Source organism: Hirundo rustica, chromosome 2 (genome assembly GCF_015227805.2).
Source record: "Hirundo rustica isolate bHirRus1 chromosome 2, bHirRus1.pri.v3, whole genome shotgun sequence".
NCBI classification, from domain to species: Eukaryota; Metazoa; Chordata; class Aves; order Passeriformes; family Hirundinidae; genus Hirundo; species Hirundo rustica.
Window position 1 is genome coordinate 57,598,722 of NC_053451.1, and position 17,458 is coordinate 57,616,179.

General features: G+C 35.7%; 1 protein-coding gene across 2 annotated transcripts in view; it reads left to right on the forward strand.

The window, feature by feature from the left end:
• Positions 1-17,458, forward strand: part of VWA8 (von Willebrand factor A domain containing 8) — a 189,629-nt gene that overhangs the window by 52,687 nt on the left and 119,484 nt on the right. For both annotated transcript variants that reach the window (XM_040054627.2, XM_040054626.2), the window contains exons 11-17: positions 194-328; positions 409-486; positions 5,077-5,237; positions 6,390-6,503; positions 13,775-13,943; positions 14,239-14,316; positions 17,274-17,389. In XM_040054627.2, coding sequence (XP_039910561.1) covers positions 194-328; positions 409-486; positions 5,077-5,237; positions 6,390-6,503; positions 13,775-13,943; positions 14,239-14,316; positions 17,274-17,389 — 851 coding nt within the window. The remainder of the gene's footprint in view (positions 1-193; positions 329-408; positions 487-5,076; positions 5,238-6,389; positions 6,504-13,774; positions 13,944-14,238; positions 14,317-17,273; positions 17,390-17,458) is intronic.

The window sequence follows — 17,458 nt, forward strand, 5'->3', positions numbered from 1 at the left end:
TGGGTGGGGGAGTCTGTCTATTAGAAATGAGGTGTTTTAATTTTGTGACAGTGACAGTTTCAAGTTTGATGGATGACAAGTATCAGAAAAATAGTGCAGTAGTTTTGGACAAGCATAATGTAGTTCACATGAAGCTTAGAGTTATCACTGTATAGTTTATTTGGCATTTTGATTTACTTTTTCTCTCTTACAGGTTCCAGCTGGAACTGGAATGTTAAAAAATCATTCTCGATCAGATACTTTCATAAGGACTTCCAGCCATAATCAACTGTTGGCAGAAATGATGCAATCCCATATGGTTAAAGATATGTGTTTAATTGGAGGAAAAGTAAGAATTTAAATTTCTATTCTCCCTTCTTCCCTGTGACCTTTACAATGTCATCTAATTATTATTTTTTAACTTTTTAGGGCTGTGGCAAAACAGTTATTGCAAAGGAGTTTGCTGATATACTGGGATACAGCATAGAACCTATCATGCTATACCAGGTAAAGAAACTATCTGCTGATGGTCATGCTTTAAATATGATCTCAGAGACTTTCTCACAGCACTAGAGGTGTTGGGTGTTTTTGCAAGCCCCAAGTTCTGTCAAGCTTAAGGGCAATGTCATAGCCAGTGGTCACTCAGTACTTAAAAGAATAGTCTGTATTAGGTTGTAGTATACTCTAACCTCATGACATAAATGTAAAATTTACCAGATTTAAAAGTAGAATTAATTAATTAGCTAGCTTTTCACACAGAGATCACATGTATAAGGTTTTCTCCATAACCCTGAGGAATGAAAGTGCTTAAATATGAAGTCAAGGGTCTCCTATGACCTTATGAGTCAAAATACACCAAACATAACAGGAATTACCGTTCTAAGTGGTAATTGGCAATGCTGCAGGAAAACATTAGCATCAGATTCAATGCAATATGCTGGTATCTTTCTTCGATTCCTTCTCTGCTTTATTTTTTTCTGAGACAGCATGGAGACCTCCAAGGGAAAAAATGGCAGTGGCATCTGATTTGAAAGTGTACTGGCATGTGGGGAGAAACACTGACAGAGATAGGTGATGAGGTTGAAGGGTTGAAAAAGTGAGAGGAAAATAGAAAAGAGAAATACTGAAAATGATGGTGAAAAAAAGACAGTCCATTTTATGTTTTCCTGCACTGTTGAGAACCTCCCCAGTCACGATCCCACCGCTTTTCCTTCCTCCTCTGTGTGGCTTCAGCTAATAAGGGTGAAGACTTTGAAACACTGTCTGCATAACTGGAGTTACATGGATGATTTCTGCCCTTTTCTTATGCTTTAACATGGCTGAGTGTGAGCAGATTTGGGTTCCAGGGCTACATATCCTCATTGGTGTTATGTTGTGTTCATAATAATATAGCATTCCCAGCATTCCCATAATAATATAGGATTCCCAGCAGTGCCTACTAGCTTTTGTATAGTGACCTATTAAAATAGGAGTATAGTTTCTGAGCCAGAACTGTGTCCAGCTACTCTGCATACTTCTCTCTGTACTTGTCACTGTAAACATAGTTCTAAATCTTCCCAGAAAAATAACTTCTGCTGCTTGACGAACCTGCTTAAGGGCAAGCACAAGTCTTGTATTGTTGCGCACAATACGATATTTGGTATTAACCAGCAAAATTAGATAATTATTTGCTTAAAGGCATGGCCCCTGTTTCTCAGCTTCCTACCTTTAATTAATATGGCTTCAATGAATATGAGCAGGCAGCTTCATTTTTGAAGTCACATGAGCAGAGCTGACAATTGCCATTTATTTAGTAAGCATATTTATTTGAAAGGGATCTGTAATTCCTGTAAAATCCTGTAAAAATAAAATCTAGGAAAGGGTATTTCCCACTGAAGGAAACTTTTCCTTTGGTTTCACCAAGGTTTGATCAACATCAGAGGACAAAGGGGTTTTATAGAAAGGCTTTTGGTGATATCAAAACAGTATCAATAAAGCAAATAAATTACTGAGAGCTCCTTGCTCACTGTAAATTCCTGAGTAGCCAAGCCTAGGTAAGATCCACATATGTATCTATACATATAAATCTTTCCTAATGTAGAATGCGTTACATAAACGCAGAAGTTTTTACAAAAAGCAGTGTATAAAAATAGTATTGAATGTAGCTGAGCTATAAATAGAATTTGAGAATGCATTTGTTTTTCTTAAAATATATAACCTATCAGGGGCTTTGCATAGCAAAGTGTTAGGATAATTTAAGGATGAAACAAATGTTAAATTCATAGACTAATTCAGCAGTGAAGACTATGAAAAGTGTGACAGCATTTTTTTCTACTTTCATTCAAAAATGTGTCTTCTGGGGTTTTTTTCAGAGAGAACATCATACTGTCCTGAATCCATTTCTAAAATTAAGGAGGCTGTTCTTTGTTTTATGGTTCTTATTTACTTTCTGATAATTTTTGCAGGCACAAAAATGTATCGAGGGACATTTACCATTGGTCTGATGCAATAGCATCGTTTCTCCTCAGGCTAACTGAAGAAATTAATTCTTGCCTTTTTTTTTTTTTTTCTAATGTGTGTGTGTGTATACATAGTCTCAACTTTTAATATTTGCTTCATTGTTATTTGCAACTGAAGTTGATTAATAATGTGAAATTGTGTATCTCTCTATATTGATTTCACAGAAAAAAACAACTCTAAAAGCTTTTATGTTTTGAAGTGAGAACCAAATTTTCCTAAAGCAAACCTTTTGGAACATAGATCATCTCTTTTACTAACAGTTGACTGAAAGAGCAGTTCCTGTCTCATTTGTGATATCTGAAATCATTATATGGATTTCTCATTATATGCAGTTCCACGTAGGTGAATTGCTGAGAAAGGAAACTCATCCTGATTAGGAAAGCTTGGGTTTTAAGTTGCCTCTTAAAGGTGTTAAGCAATAGCAAATGAGAAGCAGTAGCCAGCTAGTGCTTTGTGGACTGTAGTTAGGGAACTTTTATTCCAAGTTGCTTAAAATAAAATATTTTCTCCCTCCAGTATTTCAGAGGGGAAAAAAGTAACAGTCAAAGTGAAGTTATAACAGTTTTCCAGCAACTTGCTCCTTTTCTTCCCTAGCAAAAACGGTTTTGTAAGTGCATCAGTACTGTTTGTGTACTGTGATGTTTTTGTTTCTAGGATTTTTTTTTTTTTTTTACCAAATCCTTCCAGTTTTGTATTTGTGAAATACTAACAAATGATGAGTCCAAATTGGCATGAAAAGCAGGAAACATAGATTCTTCACCTCATAATTGCCAAGAACATGATTAGTACTACAAGCCATGAAAAATGGCTAGGTTGGAGGCTTATGTTGGTATAGCTGCTAGAGGGAGCGCAACAGAAGTTTTCCTACTTGGTTTTTCTCCTAAACATATTTTTTTTCCCTGTATGCAAACCACTCTAGGAAATAAACAATGAAATTTAAAACACATAAGTTACAATGACTTTTGCAAATTAAAATAAGCTTTTTGTTACACAAGACAGACAAAGCCTTTGCTTTGTCCAAAATAAGAGGAATAATTAATTCTTATACTTCAGTTACCTCCACTCCAAAGGGAGGCCTTTTTAGCATTAGAGTACTATAAGATTAGTTTTAGTATCATATATTAAGTGATTTGAATAAAATTTATTAAAAATTGTATTAGACTAAATAAATAACAACAGTAAATCACTGGGCAGGTACTTAGCCATAAAATAAGTTCCTTACAAAAACTGCAGTTGTTAGCAATGGTATTCCTTTCTAATCATCCCTTAATTGAATCTCATTCAACCATTTAAATCACAATGTTATATTTATGTTATATTTCAGAAAATATTCTGCACCAAATACTCTTCTGAGTTTATCTGCAGAAAATTCATGCATGGTTCTCATTGCTGGAATTAGAGATGGACATGCTGTATAGCATACCAGGCTCCCAGTCAATTCTTACTGTATGTTGTTTAATTTCTTTAGAGGTGAATTATCCAAAGGTGTGTTAGTTAATTATTCATTACAGCATTTAGTATCTGCTGAATGCACAGTTCTTAAGCAAGTCCTAAACTCACATATTTCTCTCTCTTTTATAAAAATGTTTCATGTCTAATGCATTAATAAAATAGGAAAGCATGAACACAGTAGTAAAACAATAGAAATACAACAATAAAAAGATGGTATGGTTTTGTGGATTTGAATGTGAGACTTTAAATTTTATAAATGTGGAAGCACTGAAGGAATCAGACTTTGTCCTGTTATTTTAGGGCTTTTAAGGAAATGTAGAAAAAGGAAATGATTCAGGTTATCTGACGTAATGTATTCTATTTTTATTCTTTAAAGTTCAGAGGGTTTATAGTTGTGAAAAAGACATATGCAAAAGCTACAATTACAATAGAAAATATGTTTTTATCTGATTTTGGGTTAAGTTGTGTTCGCAGCCTGAGGAAGGAATTTAGTCTTCCAGGTCACAAAATTACTATTCTAACTTTGTTTCTCTGGTGCTTACCTGTTGTAATGGAACATCTAAAATATGTGTGCTGGAGGATATGCTAGATTTTGTCTTTGGTATTATTCCTTGTCTATTTTGTCATAGACTATGTACTTTTGATAAATTCTGTGTTATGGGCTTCTTTCTTACCCTTTTATTCTCTGATGCTTCCACTGCATTTCCCTGCTGAGAGGTGGAATGTCATGCTGGTTTGTGTTCAAGATTAATGATAAAATCTTTGCTCTTTCAGATGGCTTCCATATGAAAGGAATTATTCTTGTTTGCTCCAGGTGTAAATTGCTGCCCCCTTCTGTACGCAGAAGGGCTGTGTAAAAGTTGTCATATGCTTATGTTTGGTAAAGGGGAAGGGGGGAGAAAGGCTTTTGTTCCTGTTTCAAAGAGGTGATATTGGCAAATCTAGAACTTCCAAAGACTATTTAGCATTTTTTTGTGAGCAGATTTATGTGTATTTCTAAAACTCTGGAAAAGTAATTGAAGATTTCCTGCTAATCTTCCTATATTCTTGGTAAGAAAAGAATGCAGTTTTTTAAGGAGAAAGCTGTACTTGTAAATTAAGAGAATAGATCATAAATATATTCTTCTGATGGACTGATACTTCCAGGATATGACAGCTAGAGATTTGCTACAGCAAAGGTACACTCTTCCGAATGGAGACACTGCTTGGAGACCGTCGCCGCTTGTCACTGCAGCTCTGGAAGGAAAGCTTGTTCTTCTTGATGGCATTCATCGAATTAACCCCGGCACTCTAGCTGTGCTCCAAAGGTCAGGACGTGAGCTTGGATGAGTTGGGTGCATGTGATGTGTGCATTGAGTGCATGCCTACTGAGACCTTAAGTTGCTGCTGGTGAATATGGCTTTGGAACTTCAGGAATGCTGTAAAGATCAAGCTGAGCATTGAAGTTTCATAGAGTATGTAGTGCTCATTATTTACTTAAGAGCAGAATTAATTCTTGAATTTTTTGTAAGCCTGAAATAATACAGGAAATTTCATCCTGTTGTAAATATGGAGTGTAAGTCTGAGTTTCGGAATGAGCTAGATTTTATTCTAGAATGCTGAAATCTAAAGATTAGTAATATTTGTGCAACAGTTTTAAAATGCAAGATGTCAGAAAACATTTGTAACACTTTGAGTGCATTCTGCTTCTAAACAAGGATGTTATAATATATGTTCCGTAGCATACTTTATGTTGATTACAAAGATCTCTTTCTAAACATTATTTCATAATTCAATAAAAAAATTAAACTTTGCAGCATACAGTAATAGAAAATGCTATGGTAATAATTATTTATACTGTTAGGTCAAATTTTTATATGCATGCATCATATACTGCCTTTTACAAATCAAAGGACATCACGAGATTTCAAAGCATGTAGTAAAAGTATTTTCTTCTTTGTCTTATTATATATACATGCAGAAGGACAGAACAGAGATTTATACTTGCCTGTGTTTTTGCCTTTTCATCTGTTTAGTGTTCTTTTCTGATTTTTAGTTCTGACATGTGCATGCATTATAGCTAATCAACTTCTGCATATCACATAATAAAAGCTGTGTCTGTATGTATGTTAATCATTAAAGCCAGCTGAAAGATAGCATTTCAATAAATAAAAGTATATTACTTGGTACAAGCATAACAGAAAAAGCAGTTTCATGCCATTTATGCACATTCCACTGGTGAGAGGTTATTTTTTTTCATATTCTTACCATATGGATTTAAACTAAGTTGACTGACTATGTGCTAGAACTTATGTATGTTATTTTAACTCCATGCCTGGATGCATCTTGAATTTGTATATATTTTTTTTCTTTTTACTGAGGCATATGTTAACTGAGATAACGTTTAAAAACACTCGTAGTTGTTATATGTATTATAAAAATTAATCAAAGGCAAGATAGAGCTTATTCTTTATTTTCAGACTAATACATGACAGAGAACTGACTCTCTATGATGGCACCAGATTGTTAAGGGAAGATAGATACCAAAACTTAAAAGAAGAGTTGCAGCTCTCTGATGAGAAACTACAGGAAAGGTAAAGTATGAGCTACAACTATAGAATGCAAACAACATTTCAATTTTATAAATTTTTTTTCTAATAAAGAAACTGCAGAATGCTTTTCTCTTAAACTGATTCCTTCTAATTGCTAAGAGAAACACTTTTAAACATCAGGTTCCTCCTGAGCTCTATTTCTTTTTGTGGTATGGCAAAATTATATCCTGTTTAGAGTGCTTGAACTAAAAGGAAAACATTCAATATCCTTTAAGAGAAGGAGTTAGAAATTGAAGATAAACTCTAAATAAGTACAGAAATAGATATAAAGGTATATAGTAGTTAATTTTGGAACATTTTATTTAAAGTCTTGAAAAATAAAGAAAAATTGAAGTTAAATACTACTTGCTACTTTCTTTTGCCTCATGAGCTCGAAAGCTGGTATTTAATTTACAGTTAATATGGGGCAGGAAATCCTAAGGATGGGTTGGGACTCATTATGCTTATTCTTTTTGTTCCTTTACTTCCACTTGTCTGCTGGAAACATTCCCCAGATAGAAATGTTTTCTAGTCCTCTGAGGCCCTACTTGATAGATGATCAAACACTGCTGACTGATTTTAGTTAATGGGAGGGATATTGTTGGTTGTGTCAGAACAAATGCAATCTAATATTCAGTAATATGTAAGGAGCTAAACATATTGTGATTCTGAAATGGATCTGTCCTCTGAAAAGACAGCTGAAGTTTTATGTCAGACATCCATTTTCGTATTTATGCTGCTTGTGTCCAAACTTTGAAGAGGCCTGATGGGTTTATAGCAGGGGTGCCTTCATGATGTGCCACACGTTTTCTCTCAATTGTCTTGTGCATCAGATTTTCTTCTTTGACCTCCATAGTCCACCCTTTAGAAAACTGCTCTTCTTTTACTTCCTAGTTGTCTCTGTATTTCTGGTTCCCTTTTTGATCAAAATACAGTGGGTTTAAAAAAAAGGGGCAAGAACTGCTCCAACAAAACCAACAAAAAACTCAAACCTCGTTCTAAGCCTAATTGTTGCAAATTCTATCCAGTCTGCAGAGGCCATACACCTACCTAGATGGTAATTTCCTGCATTTATTTTGTTTGAGTGAAGAACTATATATCAGGGAAGTGTTCTGTTTATCAGAATTTTAAGCACAGGCTTTGAAAAGAGCAGCAAAAAATGCTCTAAGGGCCCATCTCAGATGGTATCCCAACTTTGCATCAGACTTTGTGCTACAAAATATATCTGTTGTGCCAGTCTCCTCCCTGCTGTGTTCATGGTCTTGTCCAAGGAGCTTTCAGGCAGAATGGCAATGGCTGTACTGTTTTGCCTAGTACCCTTTAGTACACTTCCAATATACTCCAAAAACCTGGACAGTTCATCACACATTCATCTTCAGAGCTGCCGCTTAGTGGATCAAATCTGTCTCACAAGAATAGAAATATACATCTGGATCCTGCATGTCATTTTTTGTTCTAACAACGGCTGTTTTGACAGTGGCTCCCTTTAATCTTCATTATCCATTAGACCCATGAGCACTGTCCAAGCTGTCTTCTTTAATGATTGTTCTGCACAGGCTTCTCTTTTGTGTCACCTCTGTATCTACTTTCCTTTTCAGCCTCATTAAGTAACCTTTTGGTTCAGCTGTTCAGTGGTAATTGTGCATTGCTTTTGGCTACTTTGGAGGCTCCAAAAGTTGGGGGGGTTTGTTTGCTTTTCTTGAAAGGCTGTCTCTCTTTCCTTTAGATCTTGGTGTACTGCTTTTATCTAGCCACCTCAATATTTTGTAATATGATGTTTCTGAGTTGCTAAGCTCTTAATTATCTGTTTGACTATCAGTGAGCTTTCACTTTCTCATCCATAAGTAAAGGGTGTCTGTTGTACTAGACAAGAATCCATTTCTGATTAGTACTTGGTCTTAGAAACAGATACCCCACTGTGTAGGCGTACTTATCTCAGGAAGCTCAGTATGACCATTGGATGCAGATGAATATTCTTGCTTCTGAATTATCTGAAGTCCATTTTGCTGAGAATCCTCGCCTCCTAGGTGAAGTGTTCAATCTGCCCTTTTTTCTGTAATGATTTAATAAAAAAAGCTAAGTTAAACTAATGCAAGCATGTAATGGCTTCTTTGGGTTTGGCTTTGGGCTTCTTTGGCATGATGGACGACTCCTCTGTAGAGAGGGTACTGTTCTCATCAGCCCATGAGGAACTGAAGGTGTTCCAGGACCGCACCTGGTTTGGTGCCTTCCATATTCTGAAAACATCACTGCCTTTTAACTGAATCCAGGACACAATGTCAATAATTGCTGTTTGATTCCAGGACTGTATTCATCCTTGCTACTCATCCTTTTCAGCAGTAGTTACCTGTCACTGCAAACTTTAGTACCTTCCAGTGTTGCAGAATCCAGCAGAATTAATCCATCCAATCCTATCTGAGGTACTGACACCTGATTCAATCACAGATTTTAATCACAACAATGCTCACCATCCCTCCTTTGCCTGCAATATATTGTCTTTGGAGAAACTAAATAGAGTATGTTGTAATATGAATTTATTAGCAGATTGGTTGGGCAAATTCTTATCTAAATTGCAACTGAGAGATGCTTTCCATATTGATGAGAGACATCTCTCTTGGTGCATGCCAATGACTGTCACTGGTGGCCTTAGCTGGATTTCTGAAGATAAAAGACAACTTTACTTATCCTGATTTTCTCGATTTTACTAAAGTAATTTCAGTGCTACTGCTTTTTGCCAGGCCTGTGGAATATATGATGTTATTCTCATTTTTGTTGGGACTGGATCTGCAATGTTTGAGTGACACATTGTCTACCTAATTTTCTAGTAAGGGAATATTAATATGTTCCTGCTATTTTAGTGCCTTTAATCTTTAATGCGTCAATAGTCAGAATACTCATATGTGTAGCAGAAGAGAAAGAAGAAGAGGATCAAAAGGTTTGCTTGGGTTTTTTTATTAAAGGGATGGTATTTCAGATCATGCTGTGTTCTAGAAAAATCACATACCTCTGTCCACAAATGCAAACAGTATTACAGTAGAGAAGGTGAATGTGCTTAAACCATGATAGTGTTATTTGAGGTGCTGGACAAAGAGGCAAGTATGGTTTGGTTTTCAGATTGCTTTCAATTTTTGTAGAGTAGAGAACTATTATTCATAATTTATATTTTTGACAACATTTCCAAGTTTTATTACTTGGAAAGAGCTAATCGAGTATATTCTGATTTTAAATGAGGTTAATTATTGTCATTGAGTAATATATTCATTATTATTTCATTACGTTTCTACATCTGTAGAAAAAAAATTCATTTTTCTAAGACGGGCCTTAGGCTGGTGGGTACAATAGCTCTTTTTAAGAGTGGCAAGTGCATGTGATGCATTGCCCTCGGGACATTTTGGGATACTCCTTGGCCTGCTGCAAGCCTCTAAGCTACAAAGTAACTAATGGTGGCCACAGAGTCCTTTTTCCTATATTCTTTATTATGCCAGTTTGGCTGTGAAGTTAGCCATAGAACATTTCACTCCTCTGAGGAAACTAAGAATTCATGTTTATGAGTTTAAGAAGAAGAAAAAAAGCTGACCTTGAGAATGTGACAGATGGTCCTTAAAGATATTTTACATAGAAGGAAATTATAGTTGTTGATATCTTACTCATTTAGTGACTGCATGATTCACTCCCCTGAACAAGTTCAGAGAGTAAGAGAAAGAATGTCCAAGTAGTGTGCATATCCAAGATTTCTGCATAGAATTTCTTCTGTAATCATCCATTACTTCACCAAGACAACTACTGTAAAGGTAGCACACAGCCTTTACAGTAAAAATCAAGTAGTGAAGTGTTTGTTTGTCTTGGGATGCAATATTTAACCTGTTTGTGTGGGTGTACCCCCTAAACGCACACAGATGCAAAGTTGTTGGTGTGGTGAGCAGAAAGGCAGCTATTACAGCAAAATCTAGGAGTAGATACATTATAGCCTAGTTCAAAATCTAAAAAGGCTCTCATAATTCATGGGTGGTTTTAATGCCTTGCAGACAGTGGATTCTTTTCCATGTGCTTAGGTTGAAAGGGAATGCATAGTAGGTGAGAGAAATATGAAGCATGGCAGGGAGTGAATTTAACAAGTAATAGAAATTTTAATTGCTTACATTTTTTAGTTTATACTTCATTTGTTGTTAGGGGTTTGGCTTTTTTCCAGTTTAGTGAATTTTAAGATAAAAGTAATCTGTTAATGTTAGACTGTAGTGAAATTCAAAAGAAACAGCAAGAAAAAAACACTATAGGTCGTTTTGGTCCTAGAGTTACAGTAATTCCCAACTTACAAAATTTGATAGAAAATGAGATTTATTAAATCATGTTACAGGAAGAGATAACCAAAAATAGCTTGGTCTTACAAAAAGCGGCATTCTGCATTTTATTTAATTTTAATTTAATTTGTTTTTTTAAATGAGAAGCTTCAATTGTTCAGAACCATGGTCAATAACAAGAAATTTTTTCCCTAAAAGCACCTTGATCAATGTGTGTGATTTTCTTTGTAAGAGCAATGGTGGTAATCCTTGGCTGAAATTAAACAGTGATGTCAAAAGAAGGACACTCATTTTGTTAGGAGGGTGTCTTGCTGTCTGTATTGTCAGTGAATGTTTAATAGAGAGAGGGATAGAGACTCTGCATGAATCAGTTAACATCAAATCTTCCCACTGTGTTTGAGGCTCATTAATTTAAAAGATGCCAAGTTTTTATGAAGATTCACTTACTTTGCCTTCATCTGTGAAACCCACAAGGTTTCTTGTCATATCAAAGATTTCTTTTCTATGAAGTATAGCTCCTTGTAGGAGCTCTCCATATTGTATTCTTTTTGAGACTTGATCTGCAATGTGATGAAACTTGGAAGCTTTTCAGTTGTGCTGATGGAAGATGGGAACTTGCAGAGCTCTCTAGAAGTGAGTCATTTATGGTATTCGTTTAATAATACACTTAGCTTGACATTTTCAGCATTGCAAACATCACTCCAAACAATAGGCTTTTGAAACAGCCAAATAGTTTTATTCATATTTACAACCTGGAAACCTGCAGCAGTGATGTTGTCCAACTCTAGAGAGTACGTCAGTGAACGGATATCATCAAGTTAGCTTGCCCTCACTTTGCATCTCCTCTCCTCCCACTTCTTTCTGTGCCCTCCCTGGCTGTCCCCACCAAGCCCTTTGAGGGCAGTGACTAGGAGGTGACACAAAAGAAATATGATTCCTTCACCTGAAAAGTTGACTTCTTCTTGTGTTCTCTTACGGTATTGTAAAAAGGCCAGAATTTGATGGATGTCTGGGGGAGGGTTGCTTTCTTCTTTAGTAATGTTAGGGAAGGTAAGTCTGAAAGTATATGTATTTATCCTATATAGGAAATGTTTTTTTCTATAATAAAGTTGGCTAATTTTCCCTGACCTGCTTTTATGCTTAGTGACAGTGACATTCCCATTGGTTCCTCTTTTTTGTGATGTTCTCAGACATATATTTCTATTTTTATCAGTCAGGGAGTAGTTTCTAGGCTTATGACTTTCAGCTGAGAATAATTCCTACCACTGCCTTTGTTTGCTTTGATACAAGAGACTGTGGGAATTGCCCAGTTGTATCACAGGTTTACTGTTGTGATGTACAGATGAGCCAACTATGCAGTAGGTTTGTCAATCTATGTCTTCAGTAATTTGTATGGAAAATTACATGGTAACAACAATATAAGCTGCCTAATCAAATTTCACTTGCTTTTTTTCAAATGAATATCCTCTATTTTAATAAGATTACTGTAAAATTAGTTGATGGGAACAGGCCCTTCTTGCACAAAATTTGACCGGCTTTTTTATCTGATGTGTTACTCCATTGTTTCTGCTGCTTCCAGAGATCATCTCAGTTGATCAAAGCATGGTGCTAATAACACCAAGGTCACAGGTCTGGTCTCTGTATGGGTCATTCACTTAAGAGTTGGACTTTATGATCTTTCTGGATTGCTTTCAGTTCAGACTATTCACTGATTCTGTGTGATGCTGCAATCTTGCAGGTGTGCTAATTAATGAGTACCAATGAATGCCCAGTCAGAGGAGGTGAAAATAAAACAGACATAAGGGATAAAAAAGATGTGAAAAAGGCAAAGATATCAAAATCCAAGACAGTAGTCTTTTAGTGCCCTAACGTACACATCTAAAAGTTGTATTTTTAAGTTTGTATTACAAATTCCATTATCTTCAGTGGAATCAAGACTCTTAGTTACCAAATCCTCAGGTGAGAACTGGGGAACACTAACTTAAGTTAGGAGGTCAGTCCCCTAAAGATGGGAAAAATAATAATAATAAAAGTACCCTTTACAGCCGGTAACTGTGTGTTTTTTCACAGGAAGCTGTGGAAGCAGGTAGGATGAAGAAGGGGAGTTCAGAACGGCATTAGAAAAAAATTTTGGGCCAAGAGAAATTAAGGCAAATAAAAATCTATCCTATGATATTTTGAAGTTATGGTTTGGGGATGCTGAAAGAATATGAGATGGACAGACTACTGTTTGTGGCTAGACTTTTGTGCTTGGTTGATTTAAGGAGCCAGGACAGCAATTCTGAAGTTCTTGTATATTTTAATCTTCCGCTATAGAGACCTGTCTCCTCATGCTGGCTCTAAAATGAGCCAAGGGTGAAGTGATTAGTTTGGTCTTTGAAGCATAACTTTTAGGAGTGTTATCAAGTTAGACATATTAATCCAAGGACCACAAAGAGCATATGTAAGGGAATGTTCCTAAACTGTTAATAAATTCAGCTCTTCACAGTATCTAGGCAGATCTCTACTGTGTCATCCTTTCTGTCAGTCTAATTCAGTAAAACAAATTACTCTTTACCACAGCTCTGGTAGGTCTTCTTTTGTCCCTGAGTTGCCTGTGACACACCCTGTTCTAGGTAAAGCACTTGTAAAAGTCCACGAAATGAGTGAGATGTGCCCATTTCAGACATACAGCACAGTAGACTGTAGCTTAGTTGGTGATATTTGTCCTTCTTAAGGCTTGCATGTCCTGTTGCAGATGAAGAGACTTGGGTACACTTCGGAGCATTAAAAAATGTGTAATTTTAAAAATGTCAAGTCACTTTATGCAGCTTGTGTCTTTTTTTAAAAAATAAAGTTGCATTGCAAATGATCTGAATATACTATGATACGTTTCAGTACAATAAGTTATCTTTTTTTCATCTATTGTAAAAATTAAATCTGATATTCATTCCTTAAACCAGGTAATGCATTTTTAAACTCTTTTACTTTTTGCAGGTCTATCTTTCCTATCCATCCTTCTTTCAGAGTAGTGGTCTTAGCAGAACCTCCTGTCATTGGAAGTAGTACCCAACAGTGGCTGGGTCCAGAGTTTTTGACACTATTTCTTTTTCATAATGTTCGATCTTTAAGCAAGAGTGAAGAAATTGAAGTTATTAAACAAATGGTAAGTACATTCAGTACTTTAGGCACTTACTGGCTATTGCTTACTGAACAGGATTATTTGTTACATGTAAAATATATTGCTATTTCAGTGTAGCATAAAGGAGCTGATTTTCAAAGCTTATCAAAGCAACATACCTGCTTATCTTTTAATGGCATAATTCTTATTTTAATATTAAATTCTGTTGTAATAAAAAAATACTCTTTGTCTTAGAGCAACTGTGGCAACTCTATGCTTATTGCATATGTGGAACTTGGATATCTTGCAGTAAGATTAATACTGTTTTTCTTTCGACCAGATTCCAAATGCACCCAGTGTTGCTGTGGAAAAGTTGTTGTCAGTAACACACAAGCTTCGGGAGACAAATGATGCCACCGTGAGACCTTTTTTTTTTCTTTTTTCTCTTTGAATTTACTTTCTCCTGCTGCAAATGTCTTAACAAAGGCTAGGTGAAACGTGCTAAGCTCTAGTGTTATTTCAAAGGCTGCCTGATTGGAAAACTGGCCCCAGAAAGCTATTGCTGGCAATTACTGTGCTGCATACTATAAACTTCTTTGATTTATGGTGTATGTATTTGGAATCTCCAAGTTTTAGGGATTTGCACACATCCCAGAGAATCAAGAATAGAACACGTGTCAGTGAGTTCAGGTATGTGACTCACAGTGAAATATGCTGAGGTGTCTTTTGAATGTATATGTATATAACCACATATGTTCAGGTATTTTTTGATTACTTTGATTTAGTAATTGGAAAATTGATAGCTGAAGTTATTGGGGCTTTTTGGGCAATGGGAGCTATGTAGTAATTTTAAAAATATGATGAGCAGCAGCAGAGAAAATAGAAAACTCCAGAACTGCATGGTTGCTATAGGCTAGTCTCTTAAAGAAGTGATGTCAAGAAAAATAAGTTCTGCTGACAAAGTGACCACAGAATTCTTTAAAAATACACAGTTAAGTCATGGTGAAAAGAAAAAGAAATTGCTATAGCAGCTAAAACACAGTATGCCTTTGTAAGTAAAATGTAGAATATTTTTGATGGAATCCAGCAGTACCAGCTTAACTGGTACACAAATGTAATCCATGGTCCTTAGTCTTCCTGATTTTAACATGGGTGATAATTTTTATAGTTTTACTGTTTAAGAAGCTGAGAGGGGGGCTGTTATGTTCTTTTGAGCTTAAAAAAGTAAGTAAAAAATTGACTTCTAGGTACACTGTTGGGACAGTTGTTATAATTATCGATTGAGCTTCCTACATCTAATGTATAAATGTATCAGTTTTGACATATTTGGAGACATACCGTGCCTGAATAGAGCATCACAAAAATCATTTCCAAATCTGTGGATATCTGTAGAACTATGAAGTTTCTAAATGAATTATGTGATGCTGAATGAGAAGTGAATCACAGTATGGTTTGAAAGAGGATTCTTGTAGATCAGCGGTGACATGAGACATGTTTGGAACAGCACACCTGTGCAGAGAGATGAAATGTGTGCCTTATGTATATTAGGCTATTTATAGAGTTGTCTAAGTAAATAAATCTCTGCCAGAGATTATCCTGAAATATTAACCGTTGTTTAAAGTGATTTTGTTAACAATAGAATACCTGTAGTCTGTTCACTCTGTGGGCGTTGTCTGCGTCATTGTAATTGTTTGCTTGATTTACAATGGAATCTGGAGACCACAATCAAGATCCTGTTGAATTAGATGTCTCATAGATAAATATTAAAAAATTGTCACTAATACAATTTTGAGTTTGCAGATGTTCAATATAAAAAACCCCAGACAAATCAGGTAAAAGAAGAGGAAATTCTGTTGACAATACTTTCAGCTACCAGTTGGAAATACTCAGAAGATGTGATACAACTTTTCCTCGGTGGTCCTATCCTGTATGGATAGTAGGGATAGAACATTTACCTTTCCCTTTTGCCCTTGCTTCAGTCATGACTGAGTAGGTCTTGAAGTAACACATGAAATGCCTTCATTTACATCACAGTGTCCAGAGTACTAGATTGTAAACTGGTTGTTCAGAAGATTCTTCATAATCTTCTGTCAGTGAAAGACGGAGGAGCAGGAGTAGTAATCTTTACAGTTAGCCCAATCTAAATAATTCTTGCTCATTGCTCAGAGGTATGCTAAAAATATTATTCTTTCCTTTCTCATAACTTGAGAGTTCTGTGTGATTTCATAGAGCTGACTCTTTTTTTTTTTTAATGCCTTTTTGTCAAAACTGCTGTTTTTCAGGGGAAGGAATTGGTGCTAAGGAATTTCTCATGCTTAAAAAATTAATAAAGGGGAAAAAAGGCTGTGAAATTCATTAATCATTGCTTTTCTCTATTTTTTCCCCTGGATTTCAAATGTCAAAATTTTGGGGTTTTTTCCAATTGAAACAGCATCATATATTAAGACAATTTTAATGCAGTTAGAAACCTTATATAAACTTGTATAAACCCAAACAAAACATTCTGAAATTACCTAATTAAAATATTTCACTTGATCCAGGCAAAACATGGCGTGACTTATCAGATCACACTCATTGTTGTGTGTTTCCTGCTAAAATAAGGAACCTATTTGTATTAGATACCTTCATCCGGTAGATACAATTATAGAATGATTTTTTTTTCTCAGTCTTTGGACCTTTCTTTAAATACACGGTTGCTTGTTTTGTGGTTCTGTTTGTTTGTTTTTTTAACTTTTGCTGTTTGTTTGAGGTCTGCCTTCCCTAGCATTGAATGATTTCTGTAAATCTTTGCTGAATCATATCCAGTTTTTAGCATTTGTTTTAACATGTAGACAACAGCAAAGGACACAGTGTTCCAGTAATGGCCTGCCCAGAAGGCGTGTGCAGAGGTGATACAATCTCCATACTGCTGCCCAGTGTTGTCTTGTTTATATGTCTAAGAATCTTGCCAGACCTTTTTGCCAGAGCATTACATGTGGAGCTCATGTTCAGTTTGTGAAGAGCAGATGAGTTTTTAGCACATTGATCCTTTCACAGTAGCTAACCTGCTTTTTATTGCTGGCATTAATGTTAGGGTTTATATTGCACATAAAATTCAGTTCACAGCACATTTTTCTTCCTGTTGCTTATCAAGTGATATTTTAAGGCAAATCTTTTGATGACATAATGATTTCTATGATAGTGACTTACTGCAAAAAATACAGAATTACAAGCTTGCCTATTAAAGTGCATGAGTTGCTGTAGAAGGCACAAAGCGTCTATGAATCAGGAGAAAAGTTGAGATAATTCCTTCTGGATTACGTTTTTCTCCTGACTCGTTCGCTCTAAATCCCTCACATGGACTAAATCATTAAATTACCCTGTATTTTTTGACAGGCACAGTCACTGGCCTCGTTTTTATCTACTCGACAACTGTTGCGAATTTGTCGTCGACTGTCACAACATCCAGATGAAAGCCTTTATGATGCTGTTAATAAAGCCTGCCTTTCCAGGTAGAACTGCTAGTTTTGGTGGAAGTGCAAGAGTTGCCTGGTCAGTGGCTAACGTGCAAGATAGCTTTT